The sequence below is a fragment of the Delphinapterus leucas genome, chromosome 10, assembly GCF_059928025.1.
Source record: "Delphinapterus leucas isolate spDelLeu-1000000601 "Yukka" chromosome 10, BTC_Dleu_Yukka2, whole genome shotgun sequence".
Lineage (NCBI taxonomy): Eukaryota > Metazoa > Chordata > Mammalia > Artiodactyla > Monodontidae > Delphinapterus > Delphinapterus leucas.
The window spans coordinates 14,266,868-14,291,326 of record NC_143138.1 but is presented as its reverse complement, the minus strand read 5'-3'; the positions used below and the strand labels follow the sequence as shown (position 1 = coordinate 14,291,326).

Below are 24,459 nucleotides of genomic sequence, written 5' to 3'. Positions count from 1 at the left end.
CCCTCAAATCACGCCAGGTCAGTAAGGAACCGCAAGATAAAATGGCTAACATTAGACTTAATCCGCTTCTCATCAAAAGCCTGAACCCTAGTTATAACACACAGAAAAAGGAAAGCTGATAAAACTGAAAGACAAAGTTTATGCAGAAAATGGAATTCAAAGCACGTCTTTATACAGATCAGAAATTCATTAATTTCATTATTTAGAGCCTCTTTTCTTGCTTTTGAAACTGCCAATCGACTGATTTATTTAATTCTAGGCCACAAAAATACTTTAGAGTACAAGTTAGTAATGTTAATAGGGAAGAATCTGGATCTGAGTTAATCACGTTGAGTCTTGATTGTAAACATTAAAAGGAACTGATGACAATGTACCTCGTATTTGTGGGGAAGAGGTAAACACTTTGGCTTTTGGAGTAAGTACATGGACGCAGCTGTAATTCTAGTTCCAATAGCAAATCAGATACACACCCCTGCATTACTTCTCTAAGGAATCACCATCTGTCTCCTGTCTCCTGCCCTTCTCTAGATGAACCCCAGGGAGTGATTGGGGTCGATCTCAGGGGGTGGCCCTTTGCCCTAGGCATGTTGTCAGACACACCAAAATACAGACTCTAAATGATTATTTGAAATAACACATTCTTTTATACATACCTCCATTGATGCAGGCAATTGGAAGAGGAGGACATTTTCTTGGAACTCACAGACCTGAGAGTAAAGGCAAACTCAGAATTACTAGCTGGTTTTTTGTTATTGTTTTTTGGCCACGCTGCTTGTAGGATCTCTGTACCCCGACCAGGTTAAGATTAAACCTGGGCCACAGCAGTAAGAAGCCCAGAATCCTAACCACTACACCACCAGGGAACTCCTGTGGCATTCTTTTTCTATCTGTCACTTATAGTATGACCCCTGGCAGGACATGTACACAAAACTATTGCTTTCTCTATGAAGTAGATCCAATATCTGCCCCACTTATTTCATAATATTGTTCTCAAAAGTTCTTTAAAAAGCATACACAAAAATATATAAATAAAACATACTATAGTTACTATTAAATTGTTCTAAGAAATTCATTTCTTTCTCATAATGTAGAGCTGGATACTATCTTTAGGGTCCAAAAAATACCTAGATTATCTAACAAATGAAAACAGTTGAATTACAGGAAAACCTAATTATAATTCTCCACCAAACTCACTAGATTCATAATTTACATTGCAATGAGTTTGCTGGTTAGGGGATTAATTAAAATCACTGCTGTATAAAATGGTTCATTCAATAATTCTTTGGAAATGCAAATTCAAGTTCTGCAAATAATAAGCACACTTTAAAAATGAAATAATGTTGACATTCTAGAAGGCGATTAAGCAAATTAAGAAACGATAACCCAAAAATGTTTTTAAATGATCTTATTTCCTCCAAACTGAATGGTTAGAAAATGAAAATTGAATTATAAGTCAGTTGTAAACCTTTGTGCTCAGGTATCATATTAGAAGCAAATAACATTCAGCAAAAAGGCATCAACACCAGTATAGGAATGTGAGTTTCCAGTTTTGCAGAGACACAAGTCCTAGTTGTTAAGCAACTTCTGGCACTCAACTTCAGGCGAGTCCTGCCTTGAATACTAATCAAATGGAAATGACCTGAAGTTAACCCTCTACCTGTAAATCCTTTCTTTAAAAATCATAACAAGGAAACACATTCCTCCACCATACTTTTGGGAGGTTAGAACTGACCTTAGAGCACACGGAGCCCAACACGTATTTTATAGAACTGATAGCTCTGATGTCTGGCATTTTTTATTAGGATGATCAAAGACCTAAATTATTGGTTATTTTTCTGGATAATGATCAATGCCTATGCATTGGCAGAGTGAAGTATCACACACACAACAGAAAGTCTGCAACAAGTGAAGGCATCACACTTGATCCTATTTCTTTTTTTTTTTTTAAAGAAGATGTTGGGGGTAGGAGTTTATTAATTAATTTATTTATTTTGGCTGTGTTGGGTCTTTGTTTCTGTGCAAGGGCTTTCTCTAGTTGTGGCAAGCGGGGGTCACTCTTCATCGTGGTGCGCGGGCCTCTCACTATCGCGGCCTCTCTTTTGGCAGAGCACAGGCTCCAGATGCGCACAGGCTCAGTAGTTGTGGCTCACGGGCCTAGTTGCTCCGCGGCAGGAGGGATCCTCCCAGACCAGTGCTCGTCGAACACGTGTTCCCTGCATTAGCAGGCAGATTCTCAACCACTGCGCCACCAGGGAAGCCCCCTCCTATTTCTTTTAAGAAACAAGGTAGCAAGAGTTACTTCCATATATGGTATCGCACATTAGGTTACTTTTTTGTCAGTTCCAAACCTAAGATTTAATAATGACTTGGTTGGCTCCTGGATGATAAAACTGAACGTGTCTAAAAACATGCAGCATAACAAAACATAACACACTTGATTTCCTGCTCCACATTTATTGGGGCCAGAGAGACTAAAACAGCTATTTTCCTCTCAAATACTTGGAAAAATATAATACTACAGCAATTTCTTAAATACATAACAAAACTTTCTGGATGATGAATCAACATGAGATGTAACAGCCTACAGATATCAACCGTAACAGCTTTATAAAATGTCATTCATCAAAGGCATTCTGAAACTATCTTGAAAGCTACACATATACATATATTCTATATACATAAAGGCATCTGTTCATGAACAGAAAGTCTTTTAGAAGTACTGCATAGGGAAGGCTAAAGTAATACATATCTAGATTCTGTATAATTTTTTAATTTTTTTTTATTTTTTGCGGTACGCGGGCCTCTCACTGTTGTGGCCTCTCCCGTTGCGGAGCACAGGCTCCGGACGCGCAGGCTCAGTGGCCATGGCTCACGGTCCCAGCCGCTCCGCGGCATGTGGGATCTTCCCGGATCGGGGCACGAACCCGTGTCCCCTGCATCGGCAGGCAGACTCTCAACCACTGCGCCACCAGGGAAGCCCTAGATTCTCTATAATTTTTAAGAGACAATTGGGGTTCTAAGAAACGGTGATTTACATTCAAATAAACATGTAGATTTTCAAACCTGAATAGGTGAGATTTTTGTGATGCCAGCGACAAGAAAATTCACACTGTGAATTGTTGGTTTTTCAAAGGCCTCTTTCAAACTAGGGATTTCAAGTGGGGAGCAAACATCCATGGCATGAACAAATAGGATACCTAAGATTCTAAAACTTGGTTCCATGTGGTTTTCCTCTTCACCTCCCTGCCTAATAACAATGGAAAAAATCCCTAGAAGGGGCAACAGCTAAACGTTATGGAATTACATCCAATAGCTTTTCTGGATGGTGAGTTATCCCATCCAGATTACAATGTGACGAAGGATTTGTTTAATTTCCATTTCAAATGGACTACACTACTTCAAACAAAACGATCTTCTGCCACAACATCCAAAGATAATTAGATAGACCCATATTTCTTCCTAGGACGGACAGAGAATCACTAGGGAAGGACAGAGCTGACAAACAGAGGAAGGCAACAAGGGTAAAAACCCTTTCTCTGGCCAGTTATACAAAATGAAAACATCAGTCTCTGTTATCAAAGTTGCCAGCTTTCCCCATTATAAACACAATCTCTAGACTGGCTTGCATCTCACCCTTTGATGCACTGGAGATATAAGTGGGTTTTAACCAACCAACCTATTCCTGTTGATTCCAACAATCTCACACAGGCCAAATAGTTGAGCGCTTTAAGGAAGAAATCACCAGTTTTCAGGCACTTTTCAACATTTAAAAACTTAAATCCAGTTATTTTAAGCTATTCTCTACTTCAGTTCTTTTTTTAAATTATTTTATGTTATATATATTTTTTGGCTGTACTGCATGGCTTGCGGGATCTTAGTTCCCTGACTAGGGATCGAACCCGTGTTCCCTGAAGTGGAAACACGGAGTCTTAACCACTGGACCACCAGGGAAGTCCCTCTAAATCCAGTTATTTTAAATCTATTTGACAAACACTTCCCACTGCCCACAAAAAAAGTAAGCTAATTCTTTTATAGCATCTCTGTGAGAAGACATAGTCCTTCAGTTTGTCAAGGAAATAATAGCATAGATGCTTTCTTCCACTTTTACTCCAAATTCAGGAGCTCTGCCTCAGATAACATAGAATTTTAGGTTACTTGAAATCAGCCCCTGTTTAAAGATTCTTTGTGGAACCCAGCTTGAAGACTGTATTAATATGGGGGAGTACATTGCCATGACTGACATTCTTGGTACAAAAATTCAATTTCAGTTGAATTCCTGTGATCCCCTGAGCAGTTATAAATGCCCTGTACTATAATAAGGCAGTGTAAGAAAAAGCAAATTACTCAAATATATATCCATTTATATTTGTACTAATATGAAATACAGTGCTAGAAGAAGAGATTGATTTTTTTTTCCTGAAGTGTTTAGAGTTTCAAAGGAAAATAAAGACACTTAATATTGAGAAATTCCTAATGAATAATTTAAAATATTTAGGGGTTGGTGGCCATTCAAAAGTTTTCCCAGAGTTATCTATGTTCTATACAAACAGTAAATAAAAATGTACACAACCACTAGATGTACTATACATATATCAGATATCAATATGTACATGTGAATTAAAGCTTCTTAAATATACACATCCCCACTTAGAATACAATCCATTACGTAGGCAAAGCATCGTTCTTTAGTAACAGGTCCAGGATAGCAGCAATTTAATAGTCTAGTTACCCAGTTACCTCAGAAAATAGGTCCTGATAGGTCTTGATGTGGTACCCCTAGCTTCAAGGAGAGCCGTCCACTAACATTTAACATGGTTCTCACGAAGCATCAGGTTACTTTGCTAATGGCAACTATAGTAAAAGTTACTGTCTTTTCTAAACTCATTTATTCAAAATCTGACTAATAGAATAATGGGAAAAATAAGCCACAAGGAGGTGATACGAACCCAAACTATTTAAGATACATAAAGCATTTACATTTTGTTTCTCAGATATTTTTTGTTGTTTTATCAGTGCCCTGTACATACAAAAAGTACTCTGATTGCCCTAACAGATGCTGAAAGAGCAAAACTTTGCTGCTGGGAAGAGAGCTGCTCTGAACTGTGTTTGAAAATACATAAACAACTTGATTATCAATTAGCATTTTTACAAACTGGGATGGCACATTGTACTATTTTAAAAGAGTTATGTTTATGAGTCAAAACCTTTGGGGAACTTATGAACTTGTAAACAAAATTTACATATATAATATGCAAAAAATATTTAGGTTGATTTATAATAAGCCATATTAGTCCCAGAAGAATGGCTTTTAAGTAAACATTTACTTTGTGTGTACTATTGGGTAAATCCATTCATGCCCAATGAATAGAAACTCTAGGTAGGCAGCAAGTTATACATATTCTAGATATACCCATGGGCTTTAATATTCACTGTTGGTGTGTACTTGCAGGTCCAATTCTAAATCTGTTGGGGGCATGAACAGAGAGCTCAAGAAAGGTCCCTGATACCTGTGATGACGATTTTGAATCTCTGCCACTTTACCCATACTTCATATAAAACAATCCTGTAGACCACAGCTACTAGCTGTAAGGAAAGTTTATCACCCAGGGGAGAGATACTACATTAGGCCAGATTGTTTTACCTGCTGCAGCCCTTTTCCTGGGAAGGGACAACTCCCTCTGCATAGCAGTTTCTCCTGCTTGACACTGAGACCACACAGGAGAAACCTATTGTGTTTCCGCCAAATTCCTGGGGAATCAGCACACCCGCTAACGGCAGAGGCAGAACCGCCATATCAGCTCCAAAGATAAGCAGCTCTCTTATAATTCTTACAAGAATTACAATTCTTATAAGAATTTCCCCTTAAACAGTCTGATTCTTCCCCTCCTACAGGAGGTTTTCCTCATGCTTCTCATGATGGTCAAATCAACACAGCAGACTCTGGCTTCTCAGTTAGCATGTGTGTTGTCATAACTGGCAGCACATTTATTACACCAAGTGTTCATTCAGGCTCCTTGAATGTGGCTGGAAGTTAACAGTCCAGTGGGATCCTTCAGACGATAGCATGATGGTGTGTTAGTTCCTCCGCATCAACCCCAAAGCTTTCCAACACGCTCCATAGACATGGCCTGGACTGTTGAACTCGGTTCTCTTTACACAGGAACACACGCACCAGTGCTTGGCCTTTTTGGATGCCGAAAGTGGGCAGGCAAGTTCAAAGTCTGGACACAGAGGCACTTCCAAAGTTTGGCAAGGAGGGGGAGGCGAGTTCACTAAGGGGGGTTTTATCACTGTGCTGTCTCGTATAACCCAGACATCTGTGGCACATGGATACGAACAGAGATCTTTAGGTTGTGGATGGGTCATGCTTTTTCTTCTTGCCCCGACAGGACTTGCAGATGCAACAGATTATACATGGGGAAGCCAGGAGCAGCAAGGGGGAAGTCACCAAGGCAATGATGCCCAACCCCACAAGAATCCCGACCACCTGGAAATGTAGAAGAAAAGCCTATTTCAGCAGTTCAATCTTCCTATGTGTACACTCTACCATCAGCTGTGGACTGTTTGTGTCCCCCTCCAAAATTCATAGGTTGAAACCCTAATCCCCAGTATGATGATGTTTGGAAATGGGGGCCTTTGGTAGGTAATTAGGACATGAGGGTGGTGTCCTCATGATGGGATTAGTGCCCTTATAAAAAGAGACAGCAGAGAGCTTGCTTCTCTCTCCATTCTCTGCCATGTGAGGACACAGTGAGAAGATGGCCATCTGTAAACCATGAAGAGGGTCCTCACCAGAACCCAACCACACTGGCACCCTGATCTCAGACTTCCAATCTTCAGAACCGTGAGAAATAAATTTGTGGTTTGAGCTGCCCAGTCTAGGGTATTTTGTTATAGCAGCTTGAACTAAGACACCATCTCAGGCACATAAAGCAGTTACAATTATGGGACCTTCTAGCCAGTGCCCGGAAGGACAAACCAAATGCTAACTCAGGTTCTGGCGCAAGCCCAGTGGGATCATGAATTGTTGGTGTTGGCTCTCTACCTGTTTCTTCAACAGTCTTAGAGGGATGTTAATAATGGTTACTAGGCTATGAACACTGACTCCCTCAAAAGGAACATGGAAATAAACAAACAAACAAATAAATACTATTAAAAATAAACCAGGACTCCCTTTGAACCTGCCACGTAAACACGCAATGATATGTACAGAGGAATCTAAGCCCCAACAGGGGCTCATGGGATTTTATTTTATTTAATAAATTTATTTATTTTTGGCTGCGTTTGGTCTTTGTTGTTGCACATGGGCTCTCTCTAGTTGTATCAAGCGGGGGCTACTCTGCTTTGCGGTGCATGAGCTTCTCACTGCGGTGGCTTCTCTTGTTGCAGAGCACAGGCTCTAGGCGCACGGGCTTCAGTAGTTGTGGCTCACAGGCTCTAGAGCACAGGCTCAGTAGCTGTGGCACGTGGGCTTTGTTGCTCCACGGCATGTGGGATCCTCCTGGACCAGGGCTCGAACCCGTGTCCCCTGCATTGGCAGGCGGACAATGTGTGCCACCAGGGAAGTCCGGCTCATGGGATTTTAGAGCCCTGCCTTTCATAGCAAATATGCCTCAAAGGGCTTTGGGAAGGTCATTCTCTCCATTTTTTCAGGAAGAACGAGCATTCGTCTTCATTCTGCTGGTCACTGTTAATTACTTGGCTGCTCTGTCGCCCTGCCCCTCCACCTCTCCTCTAGGAGACTGTGCTCATGAATTAACTTCAGGCCCCAAAAGTTCCCCAGAACCTCTCAGGCTGGGCTGGGTAAGTAGGGAATGGAGTGGGGAGGATAAGTAGGTGGGCTTTTTAACCCATCCTAAGTCTGGTTTCTCTCACGTTCCTTTCAAGGTCAGGGTACCTGTGTTCGGTTCCACATCACTGAGGCTCTCGAGTGGCCGAGCTTATTCCTACACGGCCCTTTGTCATAATGTCTGAGGAAAATGTCATTCTGAAAAGCAAAGAGAGGTTTCGGTAAACACGCACTCTTGAGTTGAGAAATGGATACGAACCCCGTCAGATCACCTCACTGGAAGCAAAGGCTCTTTCTGGTGATATTAACGACAGCCTGTGGAAACTCCAAGCTGACAATCCTTAGACAGTATCTTAGTAATTTTACAAGTCATCGAGTGAAAACAGATGACAGTTCTTGAGACTCCATTGATTCTAAACAAGATTAATGACCAGACCAATTACCTTTGAAAGGTAGCTCTAGCAGAGGTGCAGTATGGAATGAGAGGACCACGAATGAGGCAGCTAAAAGGCTTTGTAGTCAATCAGCTGAGATAAAATGCCAGTGGCTGAGATGGAGAAGAGGTAAATACAGCCATGAAGAATTAAGAAGGTAACTAACTAGATGGGGAAACAGGGAGAAGAAATCACAGATGAGGGAGAAGCACTGCATAGAAGGCTTTATTGAGGGAAGTGACAACATAGAGATGCATTTTATTGGCAGTTTGGACGTGTTGAACTTGAGAGATACTTGAGACATTTAAGCACTACTGTTCAAAAGACAGTTGATTACATCGATCTGGATTTTGGGGAAAAGACTTGGGAAGCAACGTCCTCGGGCTGAAGAAACCACAGAAGTAGATGAGATTACCCAGACAGAGGGTGCAGACTGAGAAGTGAAGAGGTTATTGAACACAAACATTTAAGAGAGGGCCAAGGAAAAACCTGGAAAGGAAACTGAGCAGTGGCCAGAAACAAAGACGGGAAATCAGAAGAGATGGTATCACTGGAGCAGAGGTGGTTGAGATGTGAAAGGCAGCGGAGAATCCAGGTAAGATGAGGAATAAAGTATCCACTGGATTTTACCCAAAAGGAATCTCTCACAGTCTTGGAAGAATGCAGTCAGGGTGTGTCTAGGTGGCAATCTGAGTCACTGCAGTGACTGGAGTGTCAATGGCTAGAGGCGATTATGCTTATTTGAGTCTTGGCTTCTAAAGGAAGGAGAGAAATAGAATGGCAGTAAGGAAAAGATGTAGGCTTGAGAAAAGTGTTACTCGTTTTTAAATGGGATACAGTTGAATGCGTGGGTAGGTTAGAGAGTAGAGAATGGAAGCTGAAGTCACAGGAGGGAGAAGATATAAATGAAGGGGACAAGTCTCTAAAGTTCCCAAAGCAGAGGACGAGGACTCTCTCATCCTCTGAAACAGCAGAGATGAGAATCAAGGCAGAAACAAACCCAACTCCCCACAGCAAAACTCAAAATCACTCTTTTTGGTGTCTGTCTCAGGCTTGGCTTTTGGATAACCACCATTCTCCTAGACCCATGCTCTAAAACTTTCCTATAAACAAAGATCAACCCCACCATCTGACGTGGAACACTTGTCTACAGGAAAACATCATTATCCACAAGCCAATGCCCCTTGGCTAAAACTGAGAAAAATGAAACCTCAAAACACAATGACCAGAAGAAGATGCTGTGTATCTAGCAATTTCACATCTGTAGCGTTTTACTCGCGTACCAGAACAGCACAAGTGACGGAACACTGTGTTCTTTGCAACACCATACCCAAAACATATTTCAGCCAAAGGAAGGAGTGATCTGGCACACATATTTATTCCCTTACTCTCTTGCCTCCTAAAGAGAACCTCATGGGCTCAGCCTCCTAGTGGATATGAATCCAATTACTGTTTTGGTTAAACCTGAAGGAAATCAGAAAAGATTTTTCATTTATAAAGCATGAGGGGTGTACAATCGTGAGTCACACCCTCATCCAGAGTATCGTTCATCTGGAATTAGGAGAGGTCTCAAATATCAAACATAATTGTAATTCAAAGGGTTATAATAAATAGGATTTTTTCTAAAGAATGAAAACATGTCTTTCAATCTGACCTGCTGGGCTTCTAGAGTCTAAAATGTCAACTTTCTCCTCCCCAGTGCATACCTCTTCCTGAAATCCTGACATCAAGCTGATTAAGATTCTTACTCACAGATGTCAGCCTAAACAACTTATCTAATTTTCAGTTAAAAATCAGGCATGTGGTGGCCAGCACGCATGCCATGTTAGCTGCACTCACTTGCTGGGTGTGTATAATACTAAAGCACTACACAAATGGCCTATGAAATTAAAGCAAACTAAGCAATTAAAATGAAAAGTTGAGAAAAGAACGGCCACCCATCCAACCATGACTGAGGGCTTACACCGATATGAACACATCTTATGGGTCCAAACTGCCAAAATAGGGAATACCTATAAGCAACTTATGCCACCCCAAACTGTAAAACGCTAGAATTGAAAAAACTCTCTCCAATCCTTCACATCACCTTTTAACTGTGAGGTTACCATTAGCCTCAGCACTGGACTGAACGGAGCTGCACCTGAATTTGAGAAGGCACACTTCACGAATGGCGGGGGAAAAGAATTAGACGAGACCCCTTTATGTGGGAAGGGAACTCTGAGAAAGCAGTAACTAATGATCCTGCTTTCATGCCAATGAATGAGATAGTAATTAAGAGATACCGTTTATTTGAATGGCTTTTTTCCTTAAATTCAAAAAGAAAGAAAACAATCTAATCATGGTAGGCAGAATAACTGCTCCTCTAGAGATGCCAATGGCCTATTCCCCATAACTTGTGAATATGTTACCTTACATGGCAGAAGGGATTTTGCAAGTGTGGTTAAAGACCCTGAGATGGGGGAGATTATCCTGCATTATCCAGATGGACCCAACCTAATCACACGGATCCTTAAAGGCAGACAAGTTTTCCCAGCTTGTCGGAGGGAATCACTCTGGAAGTTAAGACCATGGAAGAAGGGTCAGAGAGATGTGATGATGCTGCCTTTGAAGATGGAAAAAGGAGCCATAAGCCAAGGAATGCAGGCAGCCTCTAGAAGCTAAAATAGGCAAAGAAATGGATCCTCTCCTAGAGCCACCAGAAAGAACGCAGTCCTGAGGACACCTTGATTTTAATCCAGTGAGATCCATATCAGACTTCCAATGGACAGAACTAATGATAGTAAATTTGTGTTGCTTTAAGCCACAAGTCTGTGGTAGTTGGTTACAAAAGCAATATAAAACTACTACACTAATAGTCCTTTACATAATAAAATGAAACCATGCCCCCAAAGCAGGAAATGTCCCTAAAACAAAAGCTTGCCTTTAAAGTTAAGGTGACACACCTAAGGTAATCAAAGAAAGGTATCTAAAGTAGCAGGCTCAGGATGTCTCATTAAGAAAAATAAATTTCTTTGGCGAACAAGAACAGCCCATCAGATACTGGCTGTCGCACAGACACAGGATAGAGAAGGACCACACGGGGAGACTCTTCCAGGTGGAACTTACGTCCAAGTTCTGGAGGCAGTACCAGCAAAACGTGTGCTTGCAGTTCTTACACATCATCTGAGCACAGCCTTCGTTGCGTTCAATATAAACCCGGCACACTGGGCATTGCTTAATGGGGGCTTCTGCCTCCGTCACGAAGAGGGCCCTAGAAACAAAATGAATGAGAAATTATAGGGGAGGGATGGAGAATGCTGCCTGGTTTTTTAAAAAGCAAGGACCGCAAGGTGTGCACTAACCAGAGCTATGGGAAAAGTGGGCTGAATATAATTAATTAATCAGCTAAATATGCTCTTCTAGACTCAACTTTATGGTCATCAACTGAATTCCCAGGGCTCCTATTGGGTAGGGAGTGAACTCTCTTCTATCTGTGCTTGATTCCCCATCCCAGGAGAAGGGTGCGGGTAACAGTAGGAGAGATGCCGATTATTTGTTGTTCAGTTAACTCAAAACAAAGAAGAACCTTAATTTATTTATCTTTGGCTTTGAGTGAATTACATAATTGTATTTTCCACAGCTGATTGAATTCATTGTTTTGCCAAATTAGTCTTTCATTCTCTGAGCACACCCTGTCTGAATAAAAAGTACAAGAAGTCTGCCACACAGTGGAAAAAACAGCTCAGGATCGAACGGGGGGGGGGGGGGGCGGGTAGAGATCATCTATCTAATGATCTGTGCAAATAAACAAACGGAGGGGATTGGAGGGAGTCAATCATCAATTCTTTCAAATAAATGCCCAATATCATTGAAAAGACCTGCTCCAAATAGACGAATAGGCCAGCAAGGCTCACAGGCTCAAGGGGCGTAGAAAATAAGTAGAACAAGCTGAGGTGGAGGGAGGCCTGGGTGAGCCAGAGCACTGAGTTGCATTTTAGCTACTGTTCATCAAAACCACCACCCAGCACGTGGAAACATCAGTTTCACAAAGTGTGCTCAAACCTATGACTGGATTTGGTGCTCATAATAACCCTACACAGCAGGGGGACAGCCACCGTTTTCATTCCTCTCCTTTTTTTTTTCAAATAGAGAAATGACTCATAGAGGCTGAATGACTTGCATGAAGTCACAGATACCAAGCGACAATGTCAGAACTCAATCCATCTCTCCTCTAGGATCTTTACATTGTCCTGTGATTCCCCGGGGACCTTGCTGCGTGGCAGTGACAATGTAGCAGGTACCGGCTAAGCGGGCACATGCCTGCCACGTGTGTTAGCTCTTTTTCTCCTCTTGATGTGTTTGGTCTGCACTTCAAGCACAGCATCACAGCCAGGTAGCATTTCTGTTCCTGGAGAATGGCTCTCCACACTGCGAGGGTGCTGGGTGATTAAGCCAGCGGGACGGTAACACTGGTATTTCTGATCTTGCTGATGCAAAACAGCCATAGCCTCAAGCAAAGCAAGGGATCCGACACAAAGGTCTCTCACTCTAGGCCCTGCTGCTGCCATAAAAACGCTCCGTCCTAGAAGGTACAGAGTGCATTGCTTCTCATCATAACAAAATCTCAACCTCAGCACTGTTTTTTTTCAGAGCACAACGTACTGAAAGATAAGCTCTCTTTCTCTAGTACTCACGAATTTTAGCAGCCTACTACACTGAATGGCTGTTGTTTCTACTGCTGTGTTCCTTTTGATATGACTGGCACACCTCACAAGCTGGCAAGTGAGTCAGGGAAGAAAATCATTTCTGCACCTCTTCACAAGCAGGAAGAATGAGGTGTATCAATTGTAGGCGGTCACGGTACCTAAGCAAACGGCTGTGGACAAAAGTCATGACTTCCTACGGAGGACCAAGGGACCACATGCCTCCTACCTAAAAAGAAATCAAAACTCATATAGACTCTAACGTCAGCCGTATCTGGAAGATTCTCTGGGGGTAAATAACTAAAATCCCTTTAGACATGCTTATTTGGTTATTCTTTGTTAATAACTTACCAATTCTGAGACACTTCTCAGGAAACCTCTGCAGGGAAATAACTTACCTTGAAATTTCATCACAATATAACTCCTTCTCCAAGCAACATATTTCTAAGAACACTAGTGAATAATCCCAAGACGAAGTTTCCTTTCTTACCCGTGCTCTGTTGGCAGGACGCTAGGCTGACTGTTTCTGCAGGAGACCTCTGCATGCCAAGCATCCTTGCAGCACGAGCAGAACTTCAGGTGGCAAGAAGGGCACTCCACGAGCACGGGCTGTCCTGGCTCACTTGATGCGACGGGGCATACCGTCTGACAGTCTGCGACAGGACACCACGTTCTGTAGGGGTCCAGGTGAACTTCTAAAGCGTAAAGGAAGAAAATGTGGTGGTCTATCTATCTTTCATTCAAGCTTGAGGCTTTGCTTTCTCTCCTACATTTATTCTTTTATAGGTCGACACTTATGGAAGCTTAGTACAGCCAATGGCGATGATTTCTACTACTGGTCTTCACAGTGGATCCAGACCTACAAGGTCACCCAGCCCTGCCACACTTCCCCAAAGTACGTACTCATGGAATAGGCCACCATTGCCCTTATGAACAGATAAGGAGGCTTCTTACTAACCAAAATATACAACTCTTGGAATATTTCTCACCTTTCAGCATTCAAAATAGGCAAAAAGCCCAAGTCCCTTCTACAATTATTCTGGATACCATCTTGGAGAAAAATTGGACATGAAGAACCAACCAAAACAAAAGAAAAAAAGTCCACAAAAGATTTTGTCCTTTCAGGCACTGATAAACAGGTAGTGAGGTTTCTTCTGTTGTTTAGAGAGAAATTAAAGAAGAAGAATCAAATAGTTTTAGGACCAAACAGTGTCTGGTGTGGCTCAGCCAAGAAGTCGGATTAGCTGTCAATTTGGATATTCTGTTGCCCTGGCAATGTGCTAGTGAGGGACGATTTGTAAAAGACCCACATGCTCTAAAAACAAAAGGTAGGGACCTTCACAGGCCATAAAATGATCATACACCACACTGGCTAGATCCATGTGGCATGCAGAAAAGAAGATACGGTTTGGGAGATGTGCAACTGTCTTTCTATGCGAGTGTTTACAAATCTTGTTCAGTTTTCCATTTTCTAGTCAATAACAGACTCCATATTCTTGTCATATAACATAACCTTTAGTGGAAAATATCATGTGGAAAATGATGTTATTTAAGAGGTAGAGTAGCCCTTTTTTCCCTGAACCAATGTATTTTGCAAATTTTGAACTGATGAGATTCTAGTTTCAAATCTCTTAAGGCTTGCGATTCTTGGAAATTTCCATGCAAAAAGCAAAAAATAAAAACCCCAAAGAATGGTGCAAAAACAAAATGAAGGTATTAAGTATGAGCTTAATTTTAAAGGTAATAATTTTACAAATTCAGTACCGGGGGGAAAAAAAGTCTGAAATCTTCCAGGAAACACTGTCTCCAATAATGTTTCATCTAGAAAATGCAACAATTGGACCTATGCTTATTATAGATTTTCATTCAAAAAGAGCATCCTTAAACCTATTTTCTTATCTAATAATTCTGGAGGGCAGGAATTAGAGAATGATGGGCCAAATATAATCAGAAAAGGGAAGCTTATGATTCAGAGGTCCTCAGACTCCGAGAGATGAACCCCTCTAAGATACCCAAAATTTTGGGACAGGATGATTAAAATGTTAAGGAGACACTGACACACATATGCTTCAAGACCTTGACCTTTGATTTCCACACCATTTATGTTTTCTCCCGAACTCTTTAAACTGCTTTGCAAATACTAAGCCCAAAGAAATGAAGTCTGGCATGTAACTTAGCACTAAGGATTCCCACCTTAAATATCTACTTACCATTCTAAATCACAGGTCTTCTAAAAGTTTGATGATAATGGAGGGAAAGGAAAGGAAAATTAAGAGATATTATAAAATTTATAGCATCCCTACCGATCACCTTAAAAAGATTCAAGTATGCAACCTGTCTTCATAGCTCTAATCAATTAAAATTATTTGGTGGATGTTCTGACTTGTTTCTACCCCCTTATTATTTCAGGTATCTGGGTGGCACAATAGAAACAGAAACAATAAATAGGGGAGCAATGAAAGATTCTGATGAACTCCTATTAACAAAAGGGCCTTAGTATGCAGTGCAGCTATGACACACAGTCCAATGCAAACGCTAGGGAAGAGTCAGAGACACAGCAAACAGAGATCGTCTGTAGTTTTCTCCACTAGGACAGTACATAAATGACAATGAAAAGGAGTGTGGAAGGAGAGGCAGAAGCGAGACATTACAGGCTTCTACTCATTTCTTTCATTAGAAGTCTTGTTCTGTAGGAATAACCTATAGAGCTTAACAAACACCAAAAGTGGAGTTACTAGGAGGTGGATGTGACTCAATTCAGAAATGAAATTGGCTACTCCAGCCAATTCTAGTGTTATCTACTCAATATCTATCCTTACCCCGTCAACCCTCCTTACTGAGAACTCTTATCTATCTCTATAGAGGTGGAATATTCCAGAGACTTGCTTTCTCCGCCTTCCCTGCAGCTAAGGCTTGGGTATGTGACACGAGTCCTGCCAACAGGAGGTCCACCAAGGGGTTGCTGGGACAAGATCTCTTCCCTGATACAGGGGGAAGAATCGTCCTTTGGTCTTTCTGCCTTTGAACACAGCAGTTCAAAGCTGACTGAAAGGCTACTTTCAGTCTGGCATATGAACAACAGACTAAAAATAATTTTGGAACTAAGCTGTCCCCTGGAAAATCATTTACTTTTTATAACATTGAAATATATTCAAATTTCCCCTTTGTTTCACCTTCTTTTCCAAACATACAGTTCTCATTCTGTACTTTTCCTTCCCCCAAAAACCCCCTCTCTTCTCTACCAAGCCGTAGCCTATCCATTCCTAAAGGACCTACTTTCACGTGCTTGTCTTAATTTTTGGAGTCACAGAACATGCATCTTGTTCACTGCTGTTCTCTATTCATTTCGTAAAGATGGTCTTTCTCTCTTCAGACTGTAGGCAAGAGCTATTTCTTACTCTATTTGTGTGCTCCAACATACCTGACACAGTGATGGGATGTTACCTATTGATATAAAGTAGTAATTCCTGGGTTTTTCAAAAGCATAGACAGACTGCTCTGCAAATAACTGATTTCTAATACATACAGTAATAATACCATCTTGAACTGCCTTGCACCAAAATTCCCTTCTGGGACTCTCATCAATAGATGTGCACACTAAAATCATCCAATATCAGTCCTGGTGTTGAAAGTATGTCATGATCTATATTAGACCACAGATCTCCACCCACCTCAATCAGGGCTCTCTACATCTGAAAAGATGTCAACTTGGCAAAACATGGACTTTTACATATAGCACTTTCAAAACTAAACCTCTTTTATGAAGTGTCACTTATAAGGGCAATGATGAAAAATGTTTCTAACATTTAAATGAATAAGTACCCCTTCTAGAATCCTACTTCCTCTCTATACCTAACATTCATTCACTTCCTATCTCATCTTAATCCTTGGGTGAGCGATCCACATTCTCTGATTCCCATTCCTATCCCCTCATATCCTCCTTAAGTCTTTAAAACAAAGTTTTTACTCCCAACACATTAAATAAACTGCTCTCTGAAAGGTACAACTGACATCCCTCTAGTCACATCCAACAAATGTTTCTCAATCCATCTTTTATCTGATACTCTTCTTGTAACTCTATCTAAGGCACTGGCCTCTCTGTTTTCTTCCCACAATCTTCCTTTCCCCTTTATCATTAATACTGCTTCCTTTGCTCCAACGATGGATGGTATCTAAGACTTAGTCCTAGATTTTACTTATTTATAGAGCTCACGCCATGACTAAGCCTCAACTCTCATTTTAATTTGGACTATTCCAAATTTCTTCCTCAGGTCTGACCTCTTGTGATGATAAGACTGAAAATTAGACAAATGTCTATTATTCATTGTTCATTCAACAAATGATCAATTTCAGCTACTTACTGGACACCCTGTGTATAGAGGCTTTGCTCCTGAGAAATCTCACAGTATGAGAAGGGAAAGAGATGTTTAAATACAATGTAAAAAGTAATAATAATAAGCTATGTAATAACTGACAAAACATCTCACAAGATAACAAAAATAAAACTATTAACAAATATCTGTGAACAGATCTTAGGGGATGGAAGTAAGAAAGATTTTAAAATACAGAAACATTCTTATATACAGAACGTTTTTTATGCTTTTTTGTCCAAGTATCCACAATTAAAGTTTCCCCTTTTAATCAGCTCTAAAATCAGAAGGTAAAACTAGTCCCTCCTAATCACAGTACAAAGCAGGTGACACATGCTGAGATGAAACACAACGAGATTAAGTTAGAAAGAGCTAAAGCATCACATAAACACAGATTAAAAAAAAAAAAGAAATCCCTGGAATAGCAATTCTGTAGGTAGCCAGAGTTTACAAGGTGTAAAAGTGAAAGAAGAGTCTCCTTCCAGATATTAGAATAAAGATTCTGCACTTAGAGGAAACACTGAGCAAGGATACCGGCAGTCACCTCCAGAAGTGGGTTCTTGCCAGTTCACAAGAACCCACTGCATCTCTTTCCAACTCCATGTTCAGCGACATCACACTGGCTGCTGGAAATCAGCCACAGTGGAAGTATTTACACCACAGAAATTGGTAAGCACTGTAAATCAAAGCCTTCCCCACCCCCCTGAAATCTGTTTACATCATTGAAAGCAAGCCAAACTGAGAGTGAACACCTAAATATATAAAACCAACTCCAGCACAGACAGGTATGGAGCACCGGGTGGGAACGTGAAGGACAGAACTCACGCAGCACAAGAAGAAGTCAAAACTGTAATAGAAGGGATGGTTCTTTCAAACAGATTTGCTGGTCAACTCTTCCCACTTCCTGAACATCCTATATACAGACAGGTATTTATCCCGGAAGTCACATTCACAAATGTCTACCTCTTCTTCTAAAGAGTACTTAGTATTTGGTTATATATTCTAGTTTACTATTCATTAACTGCTTCTTGCATATCTGTCTGGGTTCTTCAACTCCAGGGAGAGCTACCCTAGAGGACAGGCTTAGGTTCCACTCAGAAACACAGCACATCACAAGGAGGTGTTTCTGGGTCTCCCTAGCAGGCTTCCAAGCCCCCCTCACTAGGCCAATCAGTACCATCAGATGGGATGCATTCACTATATTCCCCTCCATCCCAGCGGATCAAAAAATTTCCTTTTATAAATGCAGGGGGCTGGGGGAGAAAAGGAAGACCAGATATCTACTAATTTAAACCAATGACTTCTCTCAAACGGGGCCCCCTTCTCCCATCAGCCTCCCTTTTAAATAATTTCAATAAAAAGAAAGTCCCGCTAGTTAGAATCACATGATTAAAGCCTGGAGAAATGTCTATCCATACAGGAGGTACCCACAGTAGCAACACAATATCTTTTGTTTATGGAACGTTTGTTTTGGGGCACAGATTTTTTTTTTTTTTTTTTACACAGGTACTTGAGCGTGTCCTACAACTTTTAAATACTGCTCTGCTTATGTAAAAGATACTTGCCAAAAAAGGTGTGTCATTATTGCCTTCTTGATAAACCATTAAAGGCAGAGTAAATGACTATCCTGGTGGGTAGGAGGGTAGGGGATGGGGTGGGGGCAATCTAGCCAAATTCATTAAAGTCCTCTCAGTTCATATTTCTATGTTAAAGTAAGGAGCAAACTAAGTTAGCAAGGAGTTAGGGAATGAGTATTCAAAGGAGTAGTGACTCAATTTCTCTTACTGGATGTACAGACGGGACCGCAGAGATTTCTCCCTTATAGTCAAACAGCCACACGCTGCAGAAATTCATGATGGATATTTCTGAACGAGAAGAAAAGGTACATTGGTGTTTCTGGGCCTGAAGACACGAAGAATACTTAATGTGTTTTTCTCTCTGCCTTCTCTATTTTTGATTCATGACAGAGACGGCTCAGCTCAAATGCACACTTTCTACTCTTTCAACTGGGTGACTACAGTATTAATTTGGTTAGAATTGGGAAAGATAAGCCTTTGGGACTGTTAACATTTGTAAGAACCAAATGATACTGAGCAAACATCACTTCTGTTTTTGAGGGTTTTTTATAGCTGTGCAATTTTAAAAATCACATTTAAGTCTATAAGTGAGAACCGTGAATACGCAGCCAACCTACACATGGTGTTTGGTCTGAAAGATTTCCAACTTTTATCCAAATAATGCAAAAGAAGGGATTTACACAGGTAATAAGGCAGTCCAGTCTTACACGGAGCTAAGTAAGCAGAGGGGAGCAGCACAGGAAATAATCTGGGGATAGTCGTCAAGGGTCTGGTCGCAGATGACGACGATAAGGCCTAAACGTGGTGAGAAGCCATTGGAGGAGAAGGCCATTTTGATCAGGGGAGTGCTGTGATATGACTTCCACTTTTAGAAGATTATTCTGGCTACTGTAGGAAAAATAGGTGGTAGCAGAACGAAGTGGCAGCACAGAGATCTAGTAAGAGGCTATTGCAGTTATCTAACCCAAGATGATACGTCTAATCCAAGATGATATACGTTAGAAGTGGAAGTACTAAAAATGTGGAGCGTAGTCTGAAGGTGAAACTGTCAAGATTTCCTGGTAGAGATGCAGTTGGATGTAGTCACCCAGCTGACAACTACTGACCTAGACATGTACCTGGAACATAGTATTCATTGAGTAAATGAGTGAAGCAACGTAAGAAATAATATCTGTAGGGCTTCCCTGGCGGTGCAGCGGTTGAGAGTCCGCCTGCCGATGTAGCGGACGCGGGTTCGTGCCCCGGTCCGGGAAGATGCCGCGGAGCGGCTGGGCCCGTGAGCCATGGCCGCTGAGCCTGCGCGTCCGGAGCCTGTGCTCCGCAGCGGGAGAGGCCACAACAGTGAGAGGCCCGCCTACCGCAAAACAAAACAAAACAAAAGTATCTGTAGATCAATTCCCTATGGTAATAAAAGATAATGAAAGCATCTATGGCAAGGTTCTATATTGTTCAGCCCTGCGTCTAGATATTTTCAGAGAACAGACACAACTCTTCAGAGAGATATTTGTAAAGGGCATCTTGGAGTCTCTTGGAGAAGAGCTTCCCACAACAGAACAGGGATCTAGACATACAATTCTGGCCAGGTTACACTGAAAAGGGATCTGAATACAATATGGCACCTGTCCTTCACATTATCCTTCAGCCTGGCTCCCAGAAAAGCAGCTACAAGTAAAAGTCAAAAGAAGCTAAAAGAGTTGTCTTGCTTTTTTTTAATTATTAACATTCCAATGTGCCATTAAGAGCACCATTTTGCTTCATATACCTTAGGTAACAGAGTATACCACAAGCAGGGCCTAGAAGCCAGAGTGGTAGAAAAGGTGAAAAAAGCTGAAGAGCCATCAGAAATTGGCAGCCCCGGCAGCTAACAGGACTTCCCAGAAGCCAAGCCAAAAAGGAACGTATTAATGGATACCAGGGGGTAGCCAAATCGCTATCACATGAACAAGAGCTGTCTTCTGCTCCACACCAATCATCTGAGAGGAGTTTGAAGGGAAGGAGAGCCCCTGGGTTGAACGGAGGACTTTCTAAAACACTTTTTATTACTATGACTGTGAATTCAATTCTACCTCCTGGCTTTGGGCTCAGGAAACACAGGTATTATGTAGATAAACAAAATGCACATTATCCAAAACATTTAAGGTTCAGTTTCTTCCTCCTCCCAATTTCTCTTCCAAAGATGGAAAAAAAAAAAAAAAGAACTGATGCATATTCAAATAATTTCTTCTGTATCAGCAGTGATGAAAACTTTCTGCCGCCTTGAGATGGGGCAAAGCTCAGAAACCTAGAAAAAGAGAACAGTACCCTCAACACTTTAATATGGACATGATGGAAAAGTGATTAATTGTAACATACTTACATCAGAGACAGACGAAGTCACAGACTTGAACTGGAATTTACTTATGAAAATTAGAATTGATTACTGAAGTAAAGCCCCACGACTATTTGATCTTCAGATTCTGCTTCTTCATGTAAATTACATAAGGCAGGAAATGCTACTTAAAACTATTTTCTACTTCTATACTCTGACAATTATTAGGACATAGACACATTCCAAGAAAATAAAACTGTCGTGAAACCTACAGACCACGTCTGACCCCAATAACTGTTTTCAGCTTTCAAAAACTAAACTCCAGACCCTTGGTTTTCCCACCTGGAGCTAGATATGTGAAGCTTACTTTTTATTCGGCTAGATATTTTCTCAGCTAACACAAGTTGTCTTTCTGCCATCTTCTACCATTGTGAGGCTGTACCAAAAAAGACATCGGAGGCACGTTTATTATTGTGGGAAATGCCATGCACTCAAGCTAATTTAATTATCAGCTGAGCTAAATCAAACTGTTTTAACTTTTACAACCCACTGCATTTTTAATTATGCCAAAATTAATTTGCTTTCCACTATCTCAAAGAACAAAGGTCTTCTGCAGCTAATTAAAATGCAATTAAACTAAACTGACTGGAATTAACATCTGCTATAGTAAATATACCCAAACAGAGGTGGCCATCAGCAGGGGGGTTGCTCTCAAGATAGCTGATGAGAACCACAGCATTTCAAACTTGGAAACAACTTTTGAGGTTATCTAGCCTAACACTGTTATATTGAGACCAACAGAAGTTAGGAGTCTGCATAACACATGGTTAGTGAGTATGTGACGGGATCAGGCCTTTTTACTCCTAGAATACCATTATTTATGTAAAAACATAATCATGTTATTAAATAGATTTCAATCCCCCCATCACCATGGGAATCTTTTCTCTTTGAAGCAGCAACTCTGAATGCTCCATCTCAGCAAGTCACAATCTCCTTGGAGGTGTTCAGAGAAGGCGGATTGATGCTTTGAGTAAGAACATACTGTATGAAGGAAACTGATATGATAGGTGGGGTAAGGAATTTGCCTTGATTATCAAATTTCTATACAACTGTCTAGAATCTAGGACAATAAGGAAGGAAACACACTGAAAAAGATGTGAATTAAGATGAAAAGAAAACAGAGTGATATTATTGTGCACTCACTCCGAGACGTGATCTGGGTTCTGGAAGATTCTTTCTTAGTTTAGTTTAGAAAACTGGGGACAAGATTTGGGGGTGGTAGTGATGAATAACAAGAAGAATAACAATAATGGCATAATAATTCATTGAATGCACTCTGTGACATACACAATATTAACTCATTTATTCTCTACAGCAGCTCTGGGACCATCATTCCATTACTATCCCCCTTTTATAGATGAGGAAATGGACTTGCAGAGAGGAAGAGGAAAACACTTACGAACACTGTGCCTCTTATTCAGGTCCCTTTAGAAATCTCACCCAACTTCTAATAAATGTCTTTTCTTGCAGACACTTCAGTTTTTCAGAGGAGAGCTGTAACATCTAGAGGGTGCTGTGTTAGGTTTAAAACTGATCAACAAAATGAATGGGATGGTAAAGTTGAAGAAGTGTGAAACCAAGGAGAAAATCTGAAAGCACAGAATAGCTTGGGAAGGAAACCCTAGACTTAGTCATACATTTACCACAAAACACCAGAAAATCAGGCTTAAAAAGAAAACACACACACACAGATGATAAGAATGAGCTTGTGATCAGAAACTATGAAAAAGGAAGGTGACTAATGAGAGATGGGAGGTGTTAAAAAATAAAACTGCACTCATGATAAAGTCATTTAGTATCACCCAGTCTTAAAAAGTAAAAACACTAAAAGAAACCAAATAGCTACACAGGAGCTCTGGTGAGATAAGACCTTAATAATTAGATAGAAATGATGGAGTGGGAGCATCTCACCAAGGGCAAATGCAAGAGCAAGATGAAATTTGAAGAGCCGTCTCATAAATGTTAAGGCTCAAAATGAAAGGAGGCTTTTGTAGGGACTTCCCTGGTGGCGCAGTGGTTAAGAATCTGCCTGCCAATGCAGGGGACATGGGTTTGATCCCTGGTCCAGGAAGATTCCACATGCCACGGAGCAACTAAGCCCGTGCGCCACAACTACTGAGCCTGCGCTCTAGAGCCCATGAACCACAACCACTGAACCCACGTGCCACAACTACTGAGCCCACGCACCTAGAGCTTGTGCTCCACAACAAGAGAAGCCACTGCAGTGAGAAGCCCACGCACCAGAACGAAGAGTAGCCCCCCTTGCCCACACACAGCAGCGAAGACCCAACGCAGCCAAAAATTATTTTTTTAAAAAAAGAAAGGAGGCTTTTTGTGAAAAATGCTGAGAACAAAAGAGCTTTCAAAGAAAAATGGAACCATAGCTTGAAGCCACATCTGGAATTGCACCTGGCACACACAGATACTCAGTACATAAATAAGTACATATTGAATACATGAATGAATACAGTAGGATTAACGGATGATAACAGGAAAATAAAGCCCTATTGTATTCACTTTTTTTATGAAGGAGAACAATAATGGCATTTAAACCATTTGTAAGAGTCTCTAGCCACTTGGTAACTATACAAATATCCAAGAACAGACACATTCACCCACCAAGGAACTGAAGCAACTTGCAGTTACAGTAAGTAAAAAGGATCACGAAAATTAGAAAAAAACTCTTAAGGACTAGAGATGCATAATCTTAACTCAACTTTCCAAAAAACTAATTTGAAAAAGTAGGTTCTGGAAACAAGAGACAAACAAAATTCTAGCCTTAATAATCAGACATGTGCTTTGAGAACCAGAAGAGAGTAAAGCAATAATCACTAACACATGCCAAACTCAGTATTCCCTTTTCTTTGTTAATACTGGAAGACAGACACAGAAAACCCACAAACACAGCAGTAGCCAATGGAAAAATCACAGATGGATGAAAAGTGGATTCACAGAATCCACAGAATCAATGCCAAGTTGACACTTCTCTGCTTTGTGTAAACAGAGTGGTGATTTGGGACCATTTCTGTTCAAAAGATCTTCCCCACAAAGATGCAGATGAAAAAAAGACACAGAAGACAAGCTAATCATATATGTAACATAATGTAGAAGAAAACTAAAACACTGGATGACAAACTAAAAACTAAAAAAGAACTTGGTAGGCAATAAGAATTGGACAAGACTAATGATAATTTTTCTTACTAAGATATAGAGCTGCCACTAATCTGATTCTACATTTT

General features: G+C 40.9%; 1 protein-coding gene across 10 annotated transcripts in view; it reads right to left on the bottom strand.

Moving 5' to 3' along the window:
- RNF144B (ring finger protein 144B) overlaps positions 1–24,459 on the bottom strand; it is a 219,733-nt gene that overhangs the window by 124,567 nt on the left and 70,707 nt on the right. For 7 of the 10 annotated variants that reach the window (XM_089918401.1, XM_089918397.1, XM_089918400.1 and 4 more), the window contains 4 exons: positions 13,396–13,600; positions 11,329–11,473; positions 7,898–7,987; positions 654–707 (listed from right to left, as the gene is read on the bottom strand). In XM_089918401.1, the coding sequence (XP_089774527.1) occupies positions 654–707; positions 7,898–7,987; positions 11,329–11,473; positions 13,396–13,600 (494 nt within the window). Of the gene's footprint in view, positions 1–653; positions 708–2,438; positions 6,488–7,897; positions 7,988–11,328; positions 11,474–13,395; positions 13,601–13,894; positions 15,110–24,459 lie in introns of those variants that run through there. The other 3 variants (XM_089918404.1, XR_002646485.3, XM_089918403.1) reach the window with 3 other exon arrangements.